Source organism: Oryzias latipes, chromosome 3 (genome assembly GCF_002234675.1).
Source record: "Oryzias latipes chromosome 3, ASM223467v1".
In the NCBI taxonomy this organism is placed as follows: domain Eukaryota; kingdom Metazoa; phylum Chordata; class Actinopteri; order Beloniformes; family Adrianichthyidae; genus Oryzias; species Oryzias latipes.
Window position 1 is genome coordinate 11,704,836 of NC_019861.2, and position 19,638 is coordinate 11,724,473.

General features: G+C 37.9%; 1 protein-coding gene across 1 annotated transcript in view; it reads right to left on the minus strand.

Moving 5' to 3' along the window:
• The window catches only part of itga11 (integrin subunit alpha 11), a 59,888-nt gene continuing 40,250 nt past the window's right edge, over positions 1 to 19,638 (minus strand). Inside the window, exons 15-30 of the mRNA XM_004066955.4 lie at positions 18,922 to 19,052; positions 17,948 to 18,114; positions 16,347 to 16,486; positions 14,240 to 14,350; positions 14,059 to 14,144; positions 13,390 to 13,600; positions 13,160 to 13,258; positions 7,245 to 7,321; positions 6,432 to 6,515; positions 6,159 to 6,249; positions 5,951 to 6,064; positions 4,490 to 4,573; positions 4,287 to 4,397; positions 4,085 to 4,180; positions 2,880 to 2,993; positions 1 to 1,735 (exon numbers count right to left, since the gene is read on the minus strand). Coding sequence (XP_004067003.2) covers positions 1,658 to 1,735; positions 2,880 to 2,993; positions 4,085 to 4,180; positions 4,287 to 4,397; positions 4,490 to 4,573; positions 5,951 to 6,064; positions 6,159 to 6,249; positions 6,432 to 6,515; positions 7,245 to 7,321; positions 13,160 to 13,258; positions 13,390 to 13,600; positions 14,059 to 14,144; positions 14,240 to 14,350; positions 16,347 to 16,486; positions 17,948 to 18,114; positions 18,922 to 19,052 — 1,794 coding nt within the window. The 3' untranslated portion in view covers positions 1 to 1,657. The remainder of the gene's footprint in view (positions 1,736 to 2,879; positions 2,994 to 4,084; positions 4,181 to 4,286; positions 4,398 to 4,489; positions 4,574 to 5,950; positions 6,065 to 6,158; positions 6,250 to 6,431; positions 6,516 to 7,244; positions 7,322 to 13,159; positions 13,259 to 13,389; positions 13,601 to 14,058; positions 14,145 to 14,239; positions 14,351 to 16,346; positions 16,487 to 17,947; positions 18,115 to 18,921; positions 19,053 to 19,638) is intronic.

A 19,638-nucleotide genomic window follows, 5' to 3' on the forward strand; every position in this document is an offset into this window, starting at 1 on the left:
TAACTCTCAGAGGAAGAACTTAGTTTATTTGAGGTTTTCAATGTTAATTACCTCTACACAACAAAAAATACAAACAGACTCCTTGCAAAACTGGGCCGTGAGCCCTGGAGAAGCAGACTTTCTTAGCCTTTATCTTTGCTCCTATAAAATTTGCATAATTAAGACCAAGACTATAAGATATGTAAGCATTTCATGTATTAAAACAATCAACATCAATTAATCATTTCAAGGACATCGCAATCCACCCAAGATAATTTCCAGCCTAGTTTTCTCAGCATGCTGGCATCATTGTGGGAATCATTAAAGATGTTTTATGAATAAATCAAAACCGAAGTCCTCTTTTTGCATTTTTTTAGCAGAAAAAATACAGTAGGATGTTATTGAAGTCTAGTTTAATTTGGAGTTAAAGTTGTTTGAGAAAAAAAGGTTGCCAGGCCACAGTTGAAAATACAGTAATATTTCTTTATCTGTTTTACCTGGATAAATAAAGGTCCAATAGAAAAATAGAAAATAACAATCATGACTGAAATCTCAAGGAAAATTATTAAAAAACCTTAATCTCTTCATTTTTTTAAAGTTTTTCTGTCCCCTTTTTTGTGTGTAATGAGCAAATTTTCCATTTTTCTCTTTCCAAAGAAGATTATCAAGATGACACACACGTGCACGTACCGATTTTTATTTGCGTACATATCAAAGCTCTTCATACTTCAACACATTACCAGGATCAGATTCTGCACTTACACATATCATGTTTGAGCCACTCTTCTCATCCGTGAATTTTAACCACCATATAAATTTATTTCCAATTATTAAAAAAAAAAAGTTGTAAATAATACTTACGGCACACCCTTTGCTCTGATACAGTGCATGTAAGAGGCATGCAACAGTCGCATATGGTTCTCTAGAATAAAGCAGACTTTGCTTAAGTTAAAACAGAAAATCTCCTTAACCACTTAGAGAAAATGAGAAAAAAAAAAATCAAACTACAGGACCACTAGCAAGGCACTTCAATATTTACAAATTCAAGTTAATTATACACAATATAAAAAGTGCATCAGATGTTTAAGAGACTGAAAAGTTAAAGTTGTAAAATTTCTCTAGATAGTATTGCTCTTATTTGTGTGCAGGTGAATTTAATTACAGTTTATGGTCAAAAGTTATCTTAGATTATGTTGCAAATAAATCCTTTAAATATAAACTTTAATATACACTATATCTACATATTTTTGGTAGGTTTTGGGTGATGACCCTGACAAAAGCCTTTTCTTTTTGTTTTTTATCTCCAACATTTTTTTTTAAAGGTTAAATAAATACAAAACACAAATTAAATGACTGGCTATGATTGTGTTCCAAAACAAGAAAAAATGTCAGGAATCAGATCATTTGAAGCTTTTTTCTTTTTCAAAGATCCTCGAAAAGAACCAGAACTATCAGACATGGAGGGACGACATGACTGGCAGAGAATCATAAATAAAGAGGCCCTAACATCCTAACAGTGCACGAGAACTGAGTGAGTCGGACAGTGCTGAATCTGCAGGAACCATGCTTCGAGGATCGAGCTGGGCCATCGATGCGGAGCTGCTGGGGGTTCCAGGTGGAGGTGGGTTAGTCCCTGAGTGTGGCGTCTCCTGTAAAAACAGTCTCCTCTGTGCCAGCGTTACCGCTCCTCAGCGACCTTCCCGTTGGTCTCTGGCTCCTCCTTATCCCTCCTCTTCTGTCTCCGGAAGAAGCCAAGCTGAGTTTGAGAAAGGAGTCAGAAAAGAGGAACGATGAGACAACAAATGCCCTCACTGGGATACATTTCAGCTTCCCTAACTAACAAAAAGGCTTTTTAGTTTGTTTTTTTTACAAGCAAATGACCAAAGGGCATTCAATTTCTAAATTCAAGACAGATTTTTCAGAAAGCTTTCACAGAAGATTTAAGATTTTCCTTTAGCTCAAATCCACATGATGCTACAATCACACTGGGCATGATATGCGCGTTCCTGAATATACATTGTTGAATGTACGATTAGCCGTGTTGTTCACACTGGACAAGCAAGAAGGGGCTTCTTCTTCTTTTTTCTTCTACTGTTTACTAGTGCATGTCCACTTCCTAATAATAATAAGAAACCATTATTTATTTAAAATTGCCTTTTAAGGAACTTAAGAAAACTGTGCAAGAGCAAGAGAAAAGCCTTCGGTTGGAAGAAACTTTGTGTGAAATGTTGAAGTGATGCAAATCTGGTTAATCTTTATCCAGGCTTTTTCTGTCACAGCTCTATTCTGATTTATGAAAGGCTAAACACAAACCCCAATTATTCATTTCTCTTCCATGATTAATTTTCAAACAATTAGCACTTAAGTCAATTAAGAGACACAATTTGAACGTCAGTACTAAATCTGAGTGGTCAAAGTTTGTCCTGGTTTAACTTTCAACACTTTGAATGTAGAAGCCCAAAACAAGCTTAAACGTATAGACTTTTTTGTTGAAAGCAGTAGCTTGAGCGTGCGTTGGCGAGGGCGGTGTGAACGTAGCTTGAAAGAAAAGAATTGCAACATTTGCCAAAAACTTCTGAAAGGTTAACGACTACAACACTGGTTTAACTTTAAAGACAAATACTTCTACACAGGGCCTTGCATGGCCAAACTACGTAGTTCCAAACATCTTCTCAAATACAGTATATGTACCAGTAGCTTTAGAATGAAACAAAAGCTGCTCTGATATCAGACTGCTCCATGAGTTGAAATGACTCGTCTTATCACTGAGACATCGAATTAGTTAGCTAATAATCCAACGATATCCAAGGTAAAGAGATCAAATAGTCTTTTTCAAGTCACAAAGTGTTTAAGAAGTGAATTACCTGCACAGAAGAACCGCGCATGCCAGGGCAACTTACCTTCCACAGAGCCAGGCTGAGCAGAGCTAACAATAAAAGCCCTCCTAGTGTGCTACCAATGATAATCCAAATGGGGATTCTGTAATCCCCCTGCTTCCTGATCTCCAGTATTATCTGTCAGGAGATGAAATAAGAAAGAGTCATTCCTCCTTTGGATGCCATACTCAGTGCAACCTGCTGTGTAGTTTTATTTGAGCACCTGTAAAAGTAGAATATGTTTATAAGAACATGTGCTTCTGTGTGTTTATGATTCAGAGCGGACAAACCTAGAACTGGACTTTAAAGGAAAACCATGGGAGTAAGGGAATTTTATCAGTCCAGTTTTACAGGTAATAAGAAGTTATAGCTTGTGATAAATATGTATAGATTACAGTATTTCTTTAGCAATACTGAACATATCTTGTTTAGGATTGGAGAGCGTGGCATAATAAGCTTGGTGTGTGTGTAATCTGTACTGCACGTTTCCAGATGATATGATTAAGGAAGTGGAGACAGCTGGCTGGAGTCACAAGGATCTTGTATACAAATATCATCCTGTTCCTGAAAATAGGTCACTGCTTCTTTTGCTACATTTAATGTCTGTGTACCAGGTCTCATAAAACTCAGTTTAACAGGTCATTTATTTCTGTTGTTTAGAGTTTTTTTTTAATAACAGTAGCTGAAAGTTTCCACGTTTATTTTTTAGACCATTACTACAAGGGACCAGTTCATTTTATAAACTGGACTGCAGTCTCTTTGAGTTTAAAAGAGACATTATTGCGGTGTCTTACACTTTACTTTTTGTTTTGCATTTGCAGTCAAATAATTTTTTTTACAAGTGGAAACCCTCAAATGGCCAATAGAGGGCGGCAAAGATTGGCTTCAGTGCTCAGATGACTACATGCTGGTCCTTTCGGTCCCTCAGCACCACAGAATATGCTTACAGGCTACAGTTAAGGAACAGTTTTCATAACTGCAGTAGCAACTCATTCCCTTGTTATGAAGAGTCCACTGTTGCGGCAAATGTTTACTTAATTTGGACTTTTTCTGAAAGGAAACCTTCTGCTTTCACTTCCTCCACATGTGTTTGGAATGATTGTTTTAGGAAAAACAGACTGAAATCAAACACAAAAACAGAGTAAAGCTGATCTTCGTCTAATGCTTTTAAGAAATCTGTTTTGAATCAAGTCAGACTCGGTTTACAGTGAGAGGAGCCGTGGACTTACATGTCTGATGGGTCTCTCTTCGTGTAACAACATGGGGCTGGAAGAGGGCAGCTCCATTGAAGCACTAGTTACTAGTTCCAGGACTTTAAACTTCAGCTGCAAGGAGAAATCACAACATAGACAGGTCATAAGTGCATCAAACTAAAGTTTAAGAGGTTTAGCCAAAACTTGCAAACACATAAGTACATCTTTCTGTACTTACTGTGTGTAAAGTATCTATTTTGAGGGCTCCTGAGATCCGTACTGCAAATTCTTTCTTGGAAGCAACATTGATGGTGCAGTGAATCGGCAGAATTAGGGTGTTGGACCGGTTCTGAGTGCAGACACAACAAAAACATGGTTCAGTAGCAGCTTTAGAAATGAAACTCTCCTTTTGGAAGTGGACTTTATTGGTTTGTTCCTCACCAAGCGGGAGAAGCGGGATAGATCCTCAGGTGACGCCCTGCTGTGTGCCACATGCTGAGGCAGTGAACAGTGTGTACCATCTCTCTGAGGTGTGACATGAGAGGACAAAAAGGCCTGTGAGCAGGTAATAATCTCTAAAAAGAGTTATCTTCACAAAACTAACTAAATGCACATGTCTTGCTGTTTCTTTGCTCATAAACGTTTATCCTTAAACCATTGATATCTATAAAACATGACCTAAAACTACTGAAAGTAGTAGGATAGTTGCAAGGAAACTGAGCTAACTTCAGTTTGCCATGCCAGCCACACTAAAACTCAGCAGCTCTTGCAATGTCTTAATGGCAGTTGCTGGAACGAAAGCTCAGAGGAAAAGATTTATCTGATTTATCTTATCAACCAGTTAGTTTTAACCCATAAGAACCCACATTCCTAAAAAATACAATAATGTGGAATATACCGCAGACCAATTGGACTGCAGAACAGATTTCTGATATGTTTCTGTTACACTTTTGTCACCAAAGGTTATGATGGGTTAAGGTCATGTCATTCAGCCACTACATACATTTGTGCATATTGCACAGATGAAAACTGGTCATACGTGTATATACGTTAAAAAAGGGAGAAAAGTTGTGCTTTTTACGTGAAATGTTCACAAACGAACTATGTTAAAACTGCAGAAGAAGTACAAATAAAAGCACGCAAAGAGCATGAGCTGTGTGTGAATATAGAGCTGTTTACATGCAAGTCATTAATGATTTGTGCGTCAATTATGTAATTTGTAATATATGCATCATATATAAAACTTATACATTGGTGGTACATGCGTGAAAAGGCCATTAGACTTAAGTTGAACGGTCATGGAATCACGCACAATTGCAAAAGATGTACACAATAATTGAATTACACAAAAAAAACTACATAAAATATGCGCAAACTGCAAAATTTTGAACAGCTCAAAACCGAATTTACGTAAAATACGACGGCCGAAACCCTCGACGGACATCTGCGCGCCTTGACGAATGACAAATGCAAGAAACATTTAGAATTACGGACATCAGACATGCATCACAGAAGACCTAAATTTTATACATGGAAAATGAGCAAAATGGATGAAGTGGCTGTGTGACACGGCCTTTAAATACTCTCAAGCTTTAAGAAAATAACAACAACATATAATCAGAATAATATGGTTTTATGGCAGATGTGTAGCATGAAAACTATATTGGACATTGATCTCTGCGTCAGTTTATTAGTCTATTGAAGAGCCAGATTCACATTTTTAATGAGCATTTACTCTGACTTCTTTAAAGTTTTAAAACACAATTCTCTAATGTTGAAAACTACCCCCCACCACATGAACTAAATGCTGAATGATTGATCCTTATCTCTTTAAAAGCATAGTACTTAAGATTTTACAAAACTTTATTTGACATTCTCGAAGGTCAAATATGAAGCCTGTACCTGGTCAAAGTAGAAATCTGATATCTGCAGGAGCTGGTTTCCGTTTTTTGTCATTTGTGGAATCTCAATGTCAAGCTGCAGATCTCTCACCGGAAAGAGTCCAAGGTTATGAATCTGGATAACAAGAGGCACAAAAGGTAAATGACTTCCAAACCCAGTTCTCCATTACAGCAAACTACAGCCGAAAACATAAGCTATTAAGTTTCACCTGAAAAGTCAAATTGAAAGGAGGACCAGTAATTCCAGGCTCCTCCAGAGAGAGCTCAGGTTTGATCTCATACCGAGTTGTATCAGAATGTCTAAGAAAGTAAAAAATAATTAACTCAAAAGTGAAACATATTGTTATTAAAATACATGATAAATAATAATAATAAATTAATTATGATACATATATTGTAATACATTTAATTTGACGTGAAACTATGTTCCTGTGATGAGGAGCATTTTTCAGTTTTTAAGTTTGAAAAACAATGTGACGAACCTTGTGAAGAGAAGATCCCCCTCATATTTCAGAGGATAATAGATTACTTTGAAATTATCAGCTTTGTTCATTTCCTCCCCATCACTGTTGAGAGAAGTAGAAAGAGCGGCGTTCACACTATCCTCAGGAAAGCGAGTTCAAGCAACCACTTTCAAAGAAAAGTCTATGCAAACACTAATAAATGCACATTTCATGCTTCAAGGTTCCAAACTTTACTGTCCATGCATAGCTACGCACATTTTAAAGACCATTTTTGGGCTCTATGTACAAAAAAAGTGCAGTCATAGAATGCAGGTTGCAAGTTAAACCACGTCCAACTAATCAGGGACTCGGATTTGGTAGTGACTTATGGATGATGTCCCTTTTAATTTACAGAAGTGTTAACCGTTTGAAAATTGATCATTGAAGAGAAATTAATAACTATGGACGGAATTCGATTACACCAAGTCTTTCATAAATCACAATGGAGCTATGAAATAAAAAGCCTGGAGCAAGTTTCACGAGATTTACACTGCTTTGACATTTCACACCAAGCTTCTTCCAACAATAGGGGGTGGACATGCATAGTATTGGGTAGTGAAAGTCCAGTGTGAACACCATTGGCTAAACGTGCGTTCTTGAACACGTGTCATGTGCCAGGTGTGAAAGTAGCTGCTGTGGTTGCATGAAGAGAGAACAGTAGAGACATTCGCCCACTGATGTGTGAATTTCAGTGATTGCTTTCTTCCCTTTAAACTTATTTTTTAGGAATATATAGCTTGGTCTGAAAATTGAAAGTCAGCGTATTCTTAGAAATGAAAATGGTGTTCACACCTGCTGGCCTGCAGTACAACTCTGACGTGGTCGAAGAGGATGGTATGACTGAACTCAAACTCAAGTCGGAATGACACCTGCACAAACAAAGGAAAGCATAGTTAGAAACGTGAATCCCTTTTGGTGAATTAGCCGCTTTATTTTACTCCCTGTTAATGAGAAACACAAAAACCCAAAGTTGTAAATAAATGCTACTGTTTCCATGCTCCAGCAGCAATGCTTCTGCATTATGGCTTTAGGAGTCAAGCCTGCAATAACCTGCTGGGATTCCAGGGATTTGACCATAAACAGCTGGTTACACAGTTGGTACTGTTTACATAGAGCCAGAGAATTTCCCATTATAACAATGCTTGCCACATTCAGAGATACAGAAGAAGTCAGGTTCAGAACAACACACAGAAAGTTTGCAGAAAAACGGCTGTGTAAATATATCAAAGCTCACGGAAGAATCCTAAACACAAACAGAGACAGCGCTCCATCAGTCTGACAGAGGAGGTCGGATTGGCAACAGAAAGCACATGAAGAAGAGCAGAGCCATGCTGGGCATTATTTAAAGTCTTCTGGATTGAGGGGAAATACTTTTGGATCCTTTCTGACCACAGAAGAATTCATAACAAGGTTAAATGCAGTCGTCTGTGAAGATGGACTGATCCATAATGAAGCACAGATGATGTCCAAAAAAGTATTTTACAAAAATTTTTATTAAAAATAGGCCAGAATAAATAATAAGATCATTCTTTAATGGAAAATACTGAAAACACAAAAGGAAAGACAAACGTGAACATTTTCTGTCCTATGAAAGATATTTGTACACTGTTCTTCAACTCAATTCTTGAGTTGTTCCTGTTTGGATGTATTTTTTGGTTACTTTTTGGAGCAATACTTAATTTTTGGCTAATAGTGGTTTCATTTTAACTCAATCTATGTCATTTTTCCCCAGAGTTAGTTTTTTTTTGGTTCCAGTTTTAAAATAACCCAGTTCCTTTTTTAACCTCAGAGTTGGGTTATAAGACAAACCAACTTGGGTTATTTTTACTTTTGGTGTTTTTGTGTGTATGTGTGCACAGCTGAACTGACGTATAGCCTCCACAATGGCACAACTTATGGGAATGGAATCTTACTGTCTGGACATGCAATACCGCAAAACAGTACCAACTAATGATAGTTGGGCTCATCTATGTAGTGTAGGGGCCAAAACCAAACTCCTCAGAGGGGTTGTACAGTCCTCCATCATAAGGTTAAAGTGATACAACCCCATCTTAACTGACACATGTTAAAGTTCCCACTGGTCAGGGAGGATTGTGCTGCTGTTCCAGGTTTAAACGCACTCCAATGAAAATTATGTTTTTGGTTGTTTTTAACAGGTTCTTGTGTCATTTTTTTCTGATGATAGAGGACATATATAAAGACAATTATAGACTTAAAACTGCATGTCTTGGTATTTCTCTATTCAAATCTTTGTGAATCAGGGGCAAATGAAAAAAAAAATGCTGTTAGAAAACCTTGTGATGTCAGAGCTACAATCTGCAGGCCACAAAATCCCTGCTCCTCTCCATTCTGATGCATCAACTTGTAAACGACTACATCCATGTATGTCTTTGTTTTTCTTGTCTGATCTGGTATCTGGCTCAAAACTGTATGGCTGGATACAAATTTGCACGCCTGTGTTGCACCACTAATGTCAGGTTAGGATTATGAGGTGCTGTAGGTTAGCGGGAGAGCTGGATGACGGGACCGGGGGGCGTGGGGGGGATTACTGTGCACAAGCTGTCCCGTCCACAGGCAAATATCGAATGAACTCCTGCAAAAACTATGCTCTGAAAGATTGACATAGGTTTTTTTGATTTTATCTAAAAATGGCACCATCATAATTAAAAGACCACTAGGAACACTTATAAAATGGTTCATAGATGATTAGAGCAGAATAATTCTTGAGGATCTCCATTAGCAGGCACAACCTCTAACCAGCAAAAGATACAAACGTTTTTACCCCTGGTCATCTTTTCTTACTTTGTGAATCAGACTTGATGTCTATGACAATTATGAATAATGATCCCAGAATGAAAACTTTTAAATTAAAATAAACCCCTTGTGTTTACAGATTTGATCTACTGGACTGTTTTTTGACTTCCATCTTGAAGGGAAAGATTTTTTTTTTTGCCTAAAACCATGAGACACGGATAATCCAAAAGGAAAAAGAACCCAGAGTGGCACATTTTATGACAGCTTTGAAGATTAGTTTCTTCCTGCTATTTTGGCATACTGAATTACAGGATTGGATTTGGGAAAATTGTTAAAAGGTTTATCTGACAGAATGAAAGCAGTGAGGTAGTTTCCTACAGAAGAGAATAATCCATCCGTATTTGCCTAGAGACTCCCTATCAGTGTGGAAATACAGATACATATTTATTTTTCTTGAACTTGATTAAAAGCATGGCTTATGTATTTAAAAAAGTGTGTAAATGAATTGCATAGAGCATTCTGATGTACGATCAGTGTCCTCCCCTACAAAGTAGATTCAAACATCGTCCATTCTAACATAAAATCCAGGGGTTTTGCCTTAAAGTCCTCTTGAAAGGGCAGTCTCATAAATAGAGCTGACATTTCAAGCCTGCAGAAGACTGGCTCAGATTCAGCAGAACTGAATCAGGAACAGATGAGGGGACTAACGGGTCAGTCTCACCTGAGATAAAACAGAGTAAAAGACATTGTCTCTGCTCTGTTTGACTCTGTTGCTAAGACATCAGCACAACTTTGAGCCTTTTTTCTGTTTGCCTGTAAAAGGGGACAGATGGGTTCATGCTCAAAGTAGTTGCTGGAAACTTTAGGATCCTTTTAACTATATTTAGATATTAATCACTGGACACAACACGACTAACAACAACATTTGGGCTCCTGCAACTCAGAGCCTTTTCTTATTTACAAAGCCAAAACTGGTACTTTTGAAAATAAAAGTGTCATGCATGCATAGTGGGAGGTGGGACAACAGGCCTATGGAAGCCCAATGCATGAGAACTTCTCTCCCCTAATCTAGTTTACTTACATGATTACTACTATTGACTATCTATCAATTTCTATTTTCATTGTGTAGAGCGGTTAGCCTAGCAACATTGATGAATCTTATAAATCGGGTTTTGAAGAAACACCTCGTCCTGAAGGGCACAAACTATTCGTGTGAAGATGGTGAATCTTATTGATTATGAAAATAAGATGTAAAAGAAGCATTTTTTGTGAAAGTCCCAGTTCAATAATCTGTTGATCTATTGTGAAAGCGTTCAATAAATTAGGATGATGTTGTTTTTTAGGCTAAATTTTAAAAAGAAGCTGTCGTTTTCTAGGGTATAGTTTCTGCAGAGTGGCAGTAGCTCGAAATTAGCCTCTGAGTTGTGGTTGGGACTGTTGGGACTGTTTACATGCTCTCTCACTACCTTACAGCCCCTGACACCCCTAACCTACGGTGGCCCAGAAGGGTCACAACACAACACATTAACTTTATACACAACACACTAACTTTACACACAACACATTAACTTTACACACAACACACTAACTTTACACACAACACACTAACTTTACACACAACACACTAACTTTACACACAACAGATTAACTTTACACACAACACATTAACTTTACACACAACACATTAACTTTACACACAACACATTAACTCACAACACAAAACAATAACTCACAACACAACACAATAACTCACAACACAACACAATAACTCACAACACAACACATTAACTCACAACACAACACATTAACTCATGGCCCAGAAGGGTCACAACACAACACATTAACTTACCTCACAACACATTAACTCACAACGGAAGTAAAGCAGCAATTGAAGTGCTTTTATTCTGAAATTTCTACTGGGCTGAGCAGCTAACTACCTAACAGAAAGTAATGTCACAGTGAGCTGTGGAGGGAGCTGCACGCGCGCTCCTCTCCTCTCCTTTTGTCCGCTCCGTCCTCTCACACAGGCACGTGCAGTCCCCAACACACACCACACACAGGACAGAGCGGAAAAAAGGAGAGGAGAGGAGCGCGCGTGCAGCGACAGAGGGGGTGTCAGAGCGGAGGGAGGAGTGTGTGTTCATATTGTGTGTGTTTAGAGGAAGGAGAACCGTAGTAAAGACAAAGTTTCTGGCAACACTGCTGCTAGCTTCTCTTGTAGCAATAACATGCTCCCTCCACAGCTCACTGTGACATTACTTTCTGTTAGGTAGTTAGCTGCTCAGCCCAGTAGAGGATTGTGAGTTAATGTGTTGTGAGGTAAGTTAATGTGTTGTGTTGTGACCCTTCTGGGCCACCGTACTAACCCAATGTTAGCAGTGTGACAAAAATGATGAGCAACATTGGATCCAGCCATACAGTTTTGAGGCCAAATATCAGCTCAGACGAGGAAAACAAAACTGTACACGATCTAGTCGTCTACAAGACCATCTTCTAATCCTGGTACAATCCTTATTTTAAGAAGAATTGAACAGTTTGCTGAAAATAATGTTTTAGACAGAAATTGAAGTCAATTTAGTCAACTGTTTACAATCTTCCATCCATCTACAGCAACTCTTGAATCCAACAAACTAGTTTTAACCAGAGGAGCCAACAAACACGTCTGGCCGTAGACCAGTGGTTCCCAAACTGGGGGGTGCGGAGGTATTGCCGGGGGGGGGGGGGGGGGGGGGGGTGGAGTTTAGAAACAAAGGATTTGTATGTTTGTGTCAGTGTGGAGGGGCTCGAAAATATTCTAATTTTCAGAAAGGGGGGCCCTGCAGAAAAAGTTTGGGAACCACTGCCTTAGACAAAGGACAAAAGAACTTTTAAAGCAAAATGACTTAGACCGTTTATCACACTAATTATCTCATAACCTATAAAATGAGGGCTTTGGCCTTACTCCCACTTCCAAAAGCATATAAACCAGTTCATGAACTTCTCACAGAAGAGGTGAAATGTCAACAGCTCCAGTTGACTAATTAAAACAATAATTAAATCAACTACTATGCATCATCTTGGAACATTTTTTGACCCTTTAAAAAGGTTCTTTTCATCTTCATATTAATCTTCGAACTCCAATAACCTTTAAAACTCCACAGATTTTATCAGGTCTGTTTAGTATTCTGCAATTGAAAGGCTCTTTCACTTCCTGAATTTAGAGGTTGGATAAAGAGGCTTCTGATCTGCATATAACCACAATATCATTTCAATCCAGCAGAAATTCTAACAGGCTTTTCTTAATTTAACTTCAGTTCAGGTCCATTCATGAGATAGATAGTGACTTATCAACTTTACATTTCACTTTTGCTATCTTTTTTTTGTTTTGTTATTTTGAGAGGGATTGAACAGTTTGCTGAACATAATGTTTTGGACAGAAATATGGGTCAATTTAGTCAAAAGTTTACTTGTAAAATAGATGGATAAAATCCTTTTTTGTATAATAACATATTTCTGAGTTGTCCTCTGCTCAATGAGCAGCTAAAAGTAACATAGCTGAAATTAGATCACATGTTTAGAAAAATTCTGTCAAAACCAAAAGAAAGGATCTCAGAGCAAAATTATATTCTTTTCTCCATTAAACCACTAATTGTGGTAGTCATATGATGTAAATTTATTTCTGTCATTTTGCAGCCCTTGCACTAGTCCTAAAATCGGAACGGAAGAAAATGCAATTTATTTGCACCTAAATGACTTTTATGCAAACACATAATGGGTGCAATTAAAAAACAAGTTCTTTAGATCAAAATTTAGCTGTACAAGATTAAATAATGCACTTAACTAAATAAGCTGTATGACTAAAGTCAAATTATTTATTATCATGACTCAAAAACTTTAAGTTTTACAGCTGCAGAATTACAACAAAACGTAAGTCATGTTCAATAAAAGTAATAAACAAGTGAAAATTGTCTCACCTGAGTTTTTGCTCTCATGAACGGGGCACTGACATTGCAAATCTTCTCATTCTTTGTTTTGTCACTTATGTAACACTCAATTTTGATATCCGACTTGTCCTAAAAATACAAAAAATAAAAACAAAAGATACAAAAAAAGGTAAAATGTTGTTTTCAATCAAATTTGTTGATGAGATTTTAAATGGATTTAAGATGTGTTCTTCCTTAAAACTACGGTGAACACAAAATACCTTGACGATGAGGCTTGAGAAGAGCAGATTGGCAGAGTACGTAGCCCTGAAGAGAGCATTGTAGGCATTCTCTCCTTTGTTTTCCAGTTTGATGTCGACCACCATCTTCCTTCTCTTCCCCTCCAGCACTCTCAGGGGTTCTTCCATCTTGTCCTCACTTTGATGGCGGCAGAAGGCACCCAGAGATTTTACATGCTGTGCACAGAACTGTCTGAGGTGCAGAAAGAGAGGACAAAGCACTCATTTTTGAAATGTAAATATGTCACTGCTTATTGGTATGCACTAGGGATGCCACAATTCTCCGTTTTAAAACCAAAACATATTTAACAACATGAACCGAATCGTAGGGAAAGTGAAACGCTGCATACCTGTAGCCTAAAGTGTTAAACACATAGTGGTAAATTTAAGAAGTATGTATTATTACATTGTTTTATAACATTACAACTGGCTTAGTATAAGCCATCTAAAAGGGGTTTCTTCATTGTTACTTGCTTTTTAGCAAATTAAAAATATTTTTTTTTCTGAATTTTTAGTTTTTTTGTTGTTGTTGTGTAATATACATATCATAAACCAAACTGAAATAAAACTGTGACCCAAATGTCAAGGTTTGAACAGAGTAAATAAGAAAGTGTAGTGTTGCACCCCACACTGTTTTGGATGTGTACTAACCTTTGCGTCATCAGGTCGGTGGTACTCTGCAAAGACAGGTCCGGTGTGCAGTGGTCATCCTCATCACAGCCATTCCAGAAAGGCAGCTGATCGAAACAAGAACAAAGTTCTTTAATAAAATTATTAAGTGATAGAATTTTTCACAACTGTTTTATTAGAATCTGAAGACCATGCATCTCACCTCCGTCCTCAAAAGAGTTGGCCAACTGTCATCCAGAACTGGTTCATTCTCTGGATCTTGTAGGCCCACTTGAACAGCAAACACCACAGGTCTAGCATAGTCTGTTGTTTCCTGACGTAGAATATTAGAAAATTAGCCTGTTTATATGCTCTGCTCTGATTTTTTTTTTTAAATCAGCAAAATATCCTTGTAATCTAACATGAAACAATGCTCAAACGTGATCAGAGTCAATGAAAAGTGCTGCATAAATAAAGATTAAATTGATTTATTAATATTTACAAAACTTTAAAATTAAAAACTGTGGAAAAAAATTGAATTTAAATTCCTGTTTTTTCTACGGGAAATAAAGAAATTGGGGGATAAAAAGTAAACAGAAACAATGATTGTGTCTTTAGCATGGACAGGTAACAGAACCGATTTTTTTTAACTTAAGTAGTCACGCTTCCAAAGGAAAATTACTCTGCCAAAACTGAAAAGTGATCATCCAAGTAATTCAAGTAAGTGTAGGAAAAACAAATTCATGCACTGACAAAACAGCTTAACAACATCTCACTTACAAATTCTTTTGATTCAGAAAGAAAAAAAAAATTAATGTGAAAATTCTTACATTTCTAAATTATACAAAATAACGTGTGTGTTGTCTTTTTGGTAACAATAAGAACATCCCTGAAGAGTATGTCAAAAACTTTGGAAGTGCAGTCTTAGTGGGCCTATACTATGCAAAATCATTTTTTTCAGCTTTTAAGTGTATTATGTCACTCATTCTTCACAAAAAACAACAACCCCAAAGTGCTATTTTGATTCATTCACGCATTTCTGAGTATTCCTCTGAGCACCAGCTCCTAACAATCCATGAAAACAAGCGGATTCTCACATTGTTATGTAGATAAGTGAGAACAGCCCCTTCTAGGAAGAGTCTGCACTGCCAGCATCGCCCCCAGGCTAACACACTTTCTCTGCAGAGCTAGCAGTGATTGCCAAAAACTCTTTCCTTTTATATGCACATAATGAACATTCATTTTTTCCAAAGATTGGATGTTGTTTGCGTTCGTGGGCAAAACGCAGACATGCTGCCAAGGCCGGCACTAGGCTAATGTCAAGAAATGGGCGGCACCCACAAGAAGAGAAAGGCTGTGCCTCAGAGATCAAGTCGTCTTACTTCTGGGTAAGAAAAGAACTCAGGAAAATAGGAAATATTTAATAAAAGATCTGTTCTGTTGTGTGCCAAAGATAAGACATTACGTGGAAATGGTTTACTATAAAAGGCTTAAAAAACGCAACATGTTTTTATGTTGCCCTGCTTTTGCACACCCAATTCAGCTCATCATCAACCTCTGCAGAAGCCTGATAATGACAATCATTAAAGGTAGATGTATTTGAGCAGGACAGTGTTCCCTGAGGATCAGGGTTGGGAAACACTGGTCTTAAGCTACAGTCAAACCGCCCTCGGCAACAAGGTTTCAAGCAGCCACTTCCAATGAAAAGTCTCTGTAAATGCACACGAACATGCTATCCGGGCTTCCGCATACAAAACTCACAAAATTCCTGCATAGCTACTGAATGTTTTAAGACAGATTTTAGGTTCTTTTTACAAAACGCGTGGCCGTTGAGCCAGGGAAAACCAGGTCAAACTGTGACCATTCAGTGAAATGATCATGCATTAAGCCTCTTCCAGCTATAGATGGTGGACATGTGATAGTAAACAGTAGAAAAAGAAGAAGAAGACCTTCCCTGTTTTTCCTGTGTGAAAACAATGGGCTATACAAAAGTTCAAGAATGCCTGATGTGTATGTTGCTCAATAGCTGAGTACAGGCAGTGCTTCTTTATCACATATCTATGCACGTAAAAAGTGACCCTAACATAGGGTCAGTAAAAGTGCAATATTTAATAACTACTTAAAAATGTATGTATCAGAGTTAATGTCACTTTTTACTCTCCATCTCTGCTCAACTGTTTTTGACATGGTCGTTAAAAAAAAATATAAGCAAACAAGAGAGAAAAAGACAAAACAAGCTGAAGCTAGTAGTTAAATTAGAAACTAGCAGATTTTTTTATAAAAAATAGGGTTTTTGCACTTGATTTTGTGTCCTCTATATGCAGCCTCACCATCACATGGAAGAAGATGTGCTCGCAGGTGTCTAACCCGGGAAAGAGGGTGAGATTTTGTGGCTGCATCTTACTGGGGTTGTCCAGTAAGGCCCGCGGGTTGAAACGCCGCTCCATGATGGAGACGTTGTACTTTATTCCTGTTAGAGAAAGGAATCAAAAGTTGGATTTTTTTAGGCCACAAATAGTTTTAACGCTCGACATTCTGCATAATTAACTGAGAAACATCAACATCAAGTCATGGTGAATGACATCACTGTAATGTGAGATCAGCTGGACTCTGCATTCAATGAATGAGAGGCCAACATCTATTAAAACCCTCTGGTTGATGACTCCATTCCAAGCCACACTGCTCCTATTTAAACCTTCAATTCTTCAAGGCAGAAAAAAAGAAGGCCTGAAATTATGCATGTGTTGTGTTTAGGGTCAGCAGGAGAGTATTAGAAAACTGGAGAACTCCTCAATGCGTTATGCAAACACATCCTCAGGGGACACGCTGGCAGCCTTTCTTTATTCTTACCACAAGGATCAGTATCAGCTATAAAACAGTTCTTTTTTTTTAAGATGAAGCTCTAACTTGGGTTTATTTAAAAGCATTTCCATGGTGACACTTGTAAAATACATTACAATCCAGCAAATGAGTTCAATAAAGTTGTTAATTTATTTTCCTGGTAAAGAGAAACAAAAAAAAAAACACTCCTATATTGTCGGTGCATGTTTAAAAAGAAGAGGGATTAAGCTTTGAAAAGAACAAAAGTATATTGGAGCATCTAATGGAATAGCTGCAGGGCTCTCACTAACACTAACACATCTGCCACGCATTAGTGTTCAAACATGACAACCGGAGGAAAACGAAATAAAAGTCTTTCACTGTATCCAAGCTTGGAGGACAAGATAACTCCTTCTGTTCTTCCTCCACTCCTGGTATATCTAACATATTTCATACAGATGTCAGGGGGTCAAAGTCTTCCTAAGAGAACGCAACCAAACTTTGCCACAATCGCTTTAAGAAGATTTCTGCTGACACATTTCAACAGGGTTTGACATATCTGAGATTTTAACAATGCTTTAAAAGAAATCACTTCTAAAGGTGCTGAAGAGAGGAGAGTCAAAGGTGCCGCATTTAAATGAACGGAGAAAGGCAGCACGACAAAGACTTTCCAATTGCTTTAAAGGTGAAGGCATCATAACTTTCAGAGAAAATGCAGCCAAGTCAGAAACTTAAAGTGCTATTAAAGCAAACCTTTTTTTGGCTCCAAGCTGAGCAGAAAGAGCCAGTACTTTTTCACTGATGGCTGTATACTGAAGCCCATAATTGAAGGACATACATTCAGAGGCATGAAAACCCTTTGTCACTTAGACTGGTCATGTTTTATTCTGACCTGAATTACGTCTGTGACTCAGCCCTTTGACCTCACGATGAAATATGGAAAGTTTAAAAAAAAAGATTGTGTAACTTTGTCCAATTTTTCACCTTGATACTCTCTAAGCGGTAAAATATTTTGAAAACTTTCCTTCTCTTATGAAAAACAGAAGGTTTTGGAAACAGAGTGAGAATAGAGAAACATGCTGGATTTCTTTTTTTTTTTTTGCTGGCTCACCAATTTCCCGATCCAGAGAAACAGCAGTCCTAGCAGTGATGTTAAAACATACGATGGCTGACATGCAGGTCACGTCTTTGCCGCCTCTCTGACAGTCTTTCACAAAGATGTTGATCTTGGTGGGTTCAAACCTGACGCTGGTATATATCCGAACCACAGTCTGTGACCTGGAAGGCACAAACAGGGGAGGGATGAAAACCACAAATGAGTGGGGACAGGGTCAAATGTTTCCAGAAAATCTTCCTTCTTTAAGCTTTCTGCAGGAAACTCTGCACGCTTTGAAATGTAGTCAATTGTTAATCTAATTCCTGTGACAAGATACTGGCAAAATCACTTTAAACTTGTATAGCTCTATATGAAAGGACTGAACACAAAAATTAATTAAAAATATAACTCAACCCCCCCACTCCTCCCATCTCTTCTGAATGGAAAAGCAAACTAAGTAAGTGGGTGGAAAAGCTAATATTTGAAACCTCCTACTCCTCTGGGGGTAGATGCTTGGCCAGCCAAGTGCGGCATCCCGGGGGGTGGAACCCAGCCTCACCACAGCAAGGCGGTGAGCCAGGTTCCCAGCTAGAGCTGCAGTAGCTGAACAGCAGCCGGGCCAGAGGGAATAGGATAATAACAGACAAGAAGGGATGTGTTCACTGAAGTCAACTAAAAGGGTATGAGCCACGTGGCTCCACCCTCTACTGAAATAATCATTGCACTTTTACTTGGCCCATTTCAGAGATAAAGATTAAGCAGCAGAATTAATATAAATGGAGGGTTGGACAAACACGGATCATCTTTGCCTGAGCTTTATTTGACAAAGTGACAAATTGATCTTGAGATGGTAAAGTTACCTCAAACACCGAATGTTAAGCAAAAAGAAAGAGCAGACCTAGTATGTATTCCACAAAAAGACCCCTAAACTAAACCAAATGGCCAATAAATTTGAGTAACTATGTTACTCAGTGAGGGAAAAAACTAACCGAAGAATAACTGCAGCACCAAGGGACCCGACAGCAAGATCCACCAAACCATCATCACTCATGTCCATTACACCATGAATGCTGCGGCCAAAATACTGCAGACCCGGAGCCAAATCTGCTGCTGCTATCCGCTGAAAACAAATACACACAAAAACAGAAGTCTAAGTACACAGCTGTGGTGACAACAATAACCAAAACATTTACCAGAAATGCACACAAGATCCTTTTTGCAAGTTCAAGTCAAGTCAGAAGCCTTGAGATCAGACTCAAATATCTATTTCTTCTCACAAATTGTCAATTAACTACTTTCAAAGAATTTTTGGGGAAACATATCAAGCAGTTTGTGTTAATTTATGTCAAAGCAAACCTTTTTATTTTGAGAGATGTCCTGGTAATTAAAAAAAAGCATTCTGCAAGTCCTAAGCCTCAAGTCTGATAAACGTTGGCTCTGATTTTAAGCCAAGTTTTAAATCCTGTCCCAATTCCTAAGATCAAGTCTCAAGTCAAGTTTTAAAACTCTGCTTGTGAGACATTTGCATGACTCAAGTCTTACTTCCAAGTTTTGAGTTCAAATCTCTATTTTTTTAAATGACACAAAAAAATTTAAAAAATCCACAAAAATCATGCCATGAGTAGAGAATTATTGACCAGTGCAGATAATAAAAGAGAAATAAACAACATTTATTTCTTTTGTTTGAAATCAAACACTTGCACTAA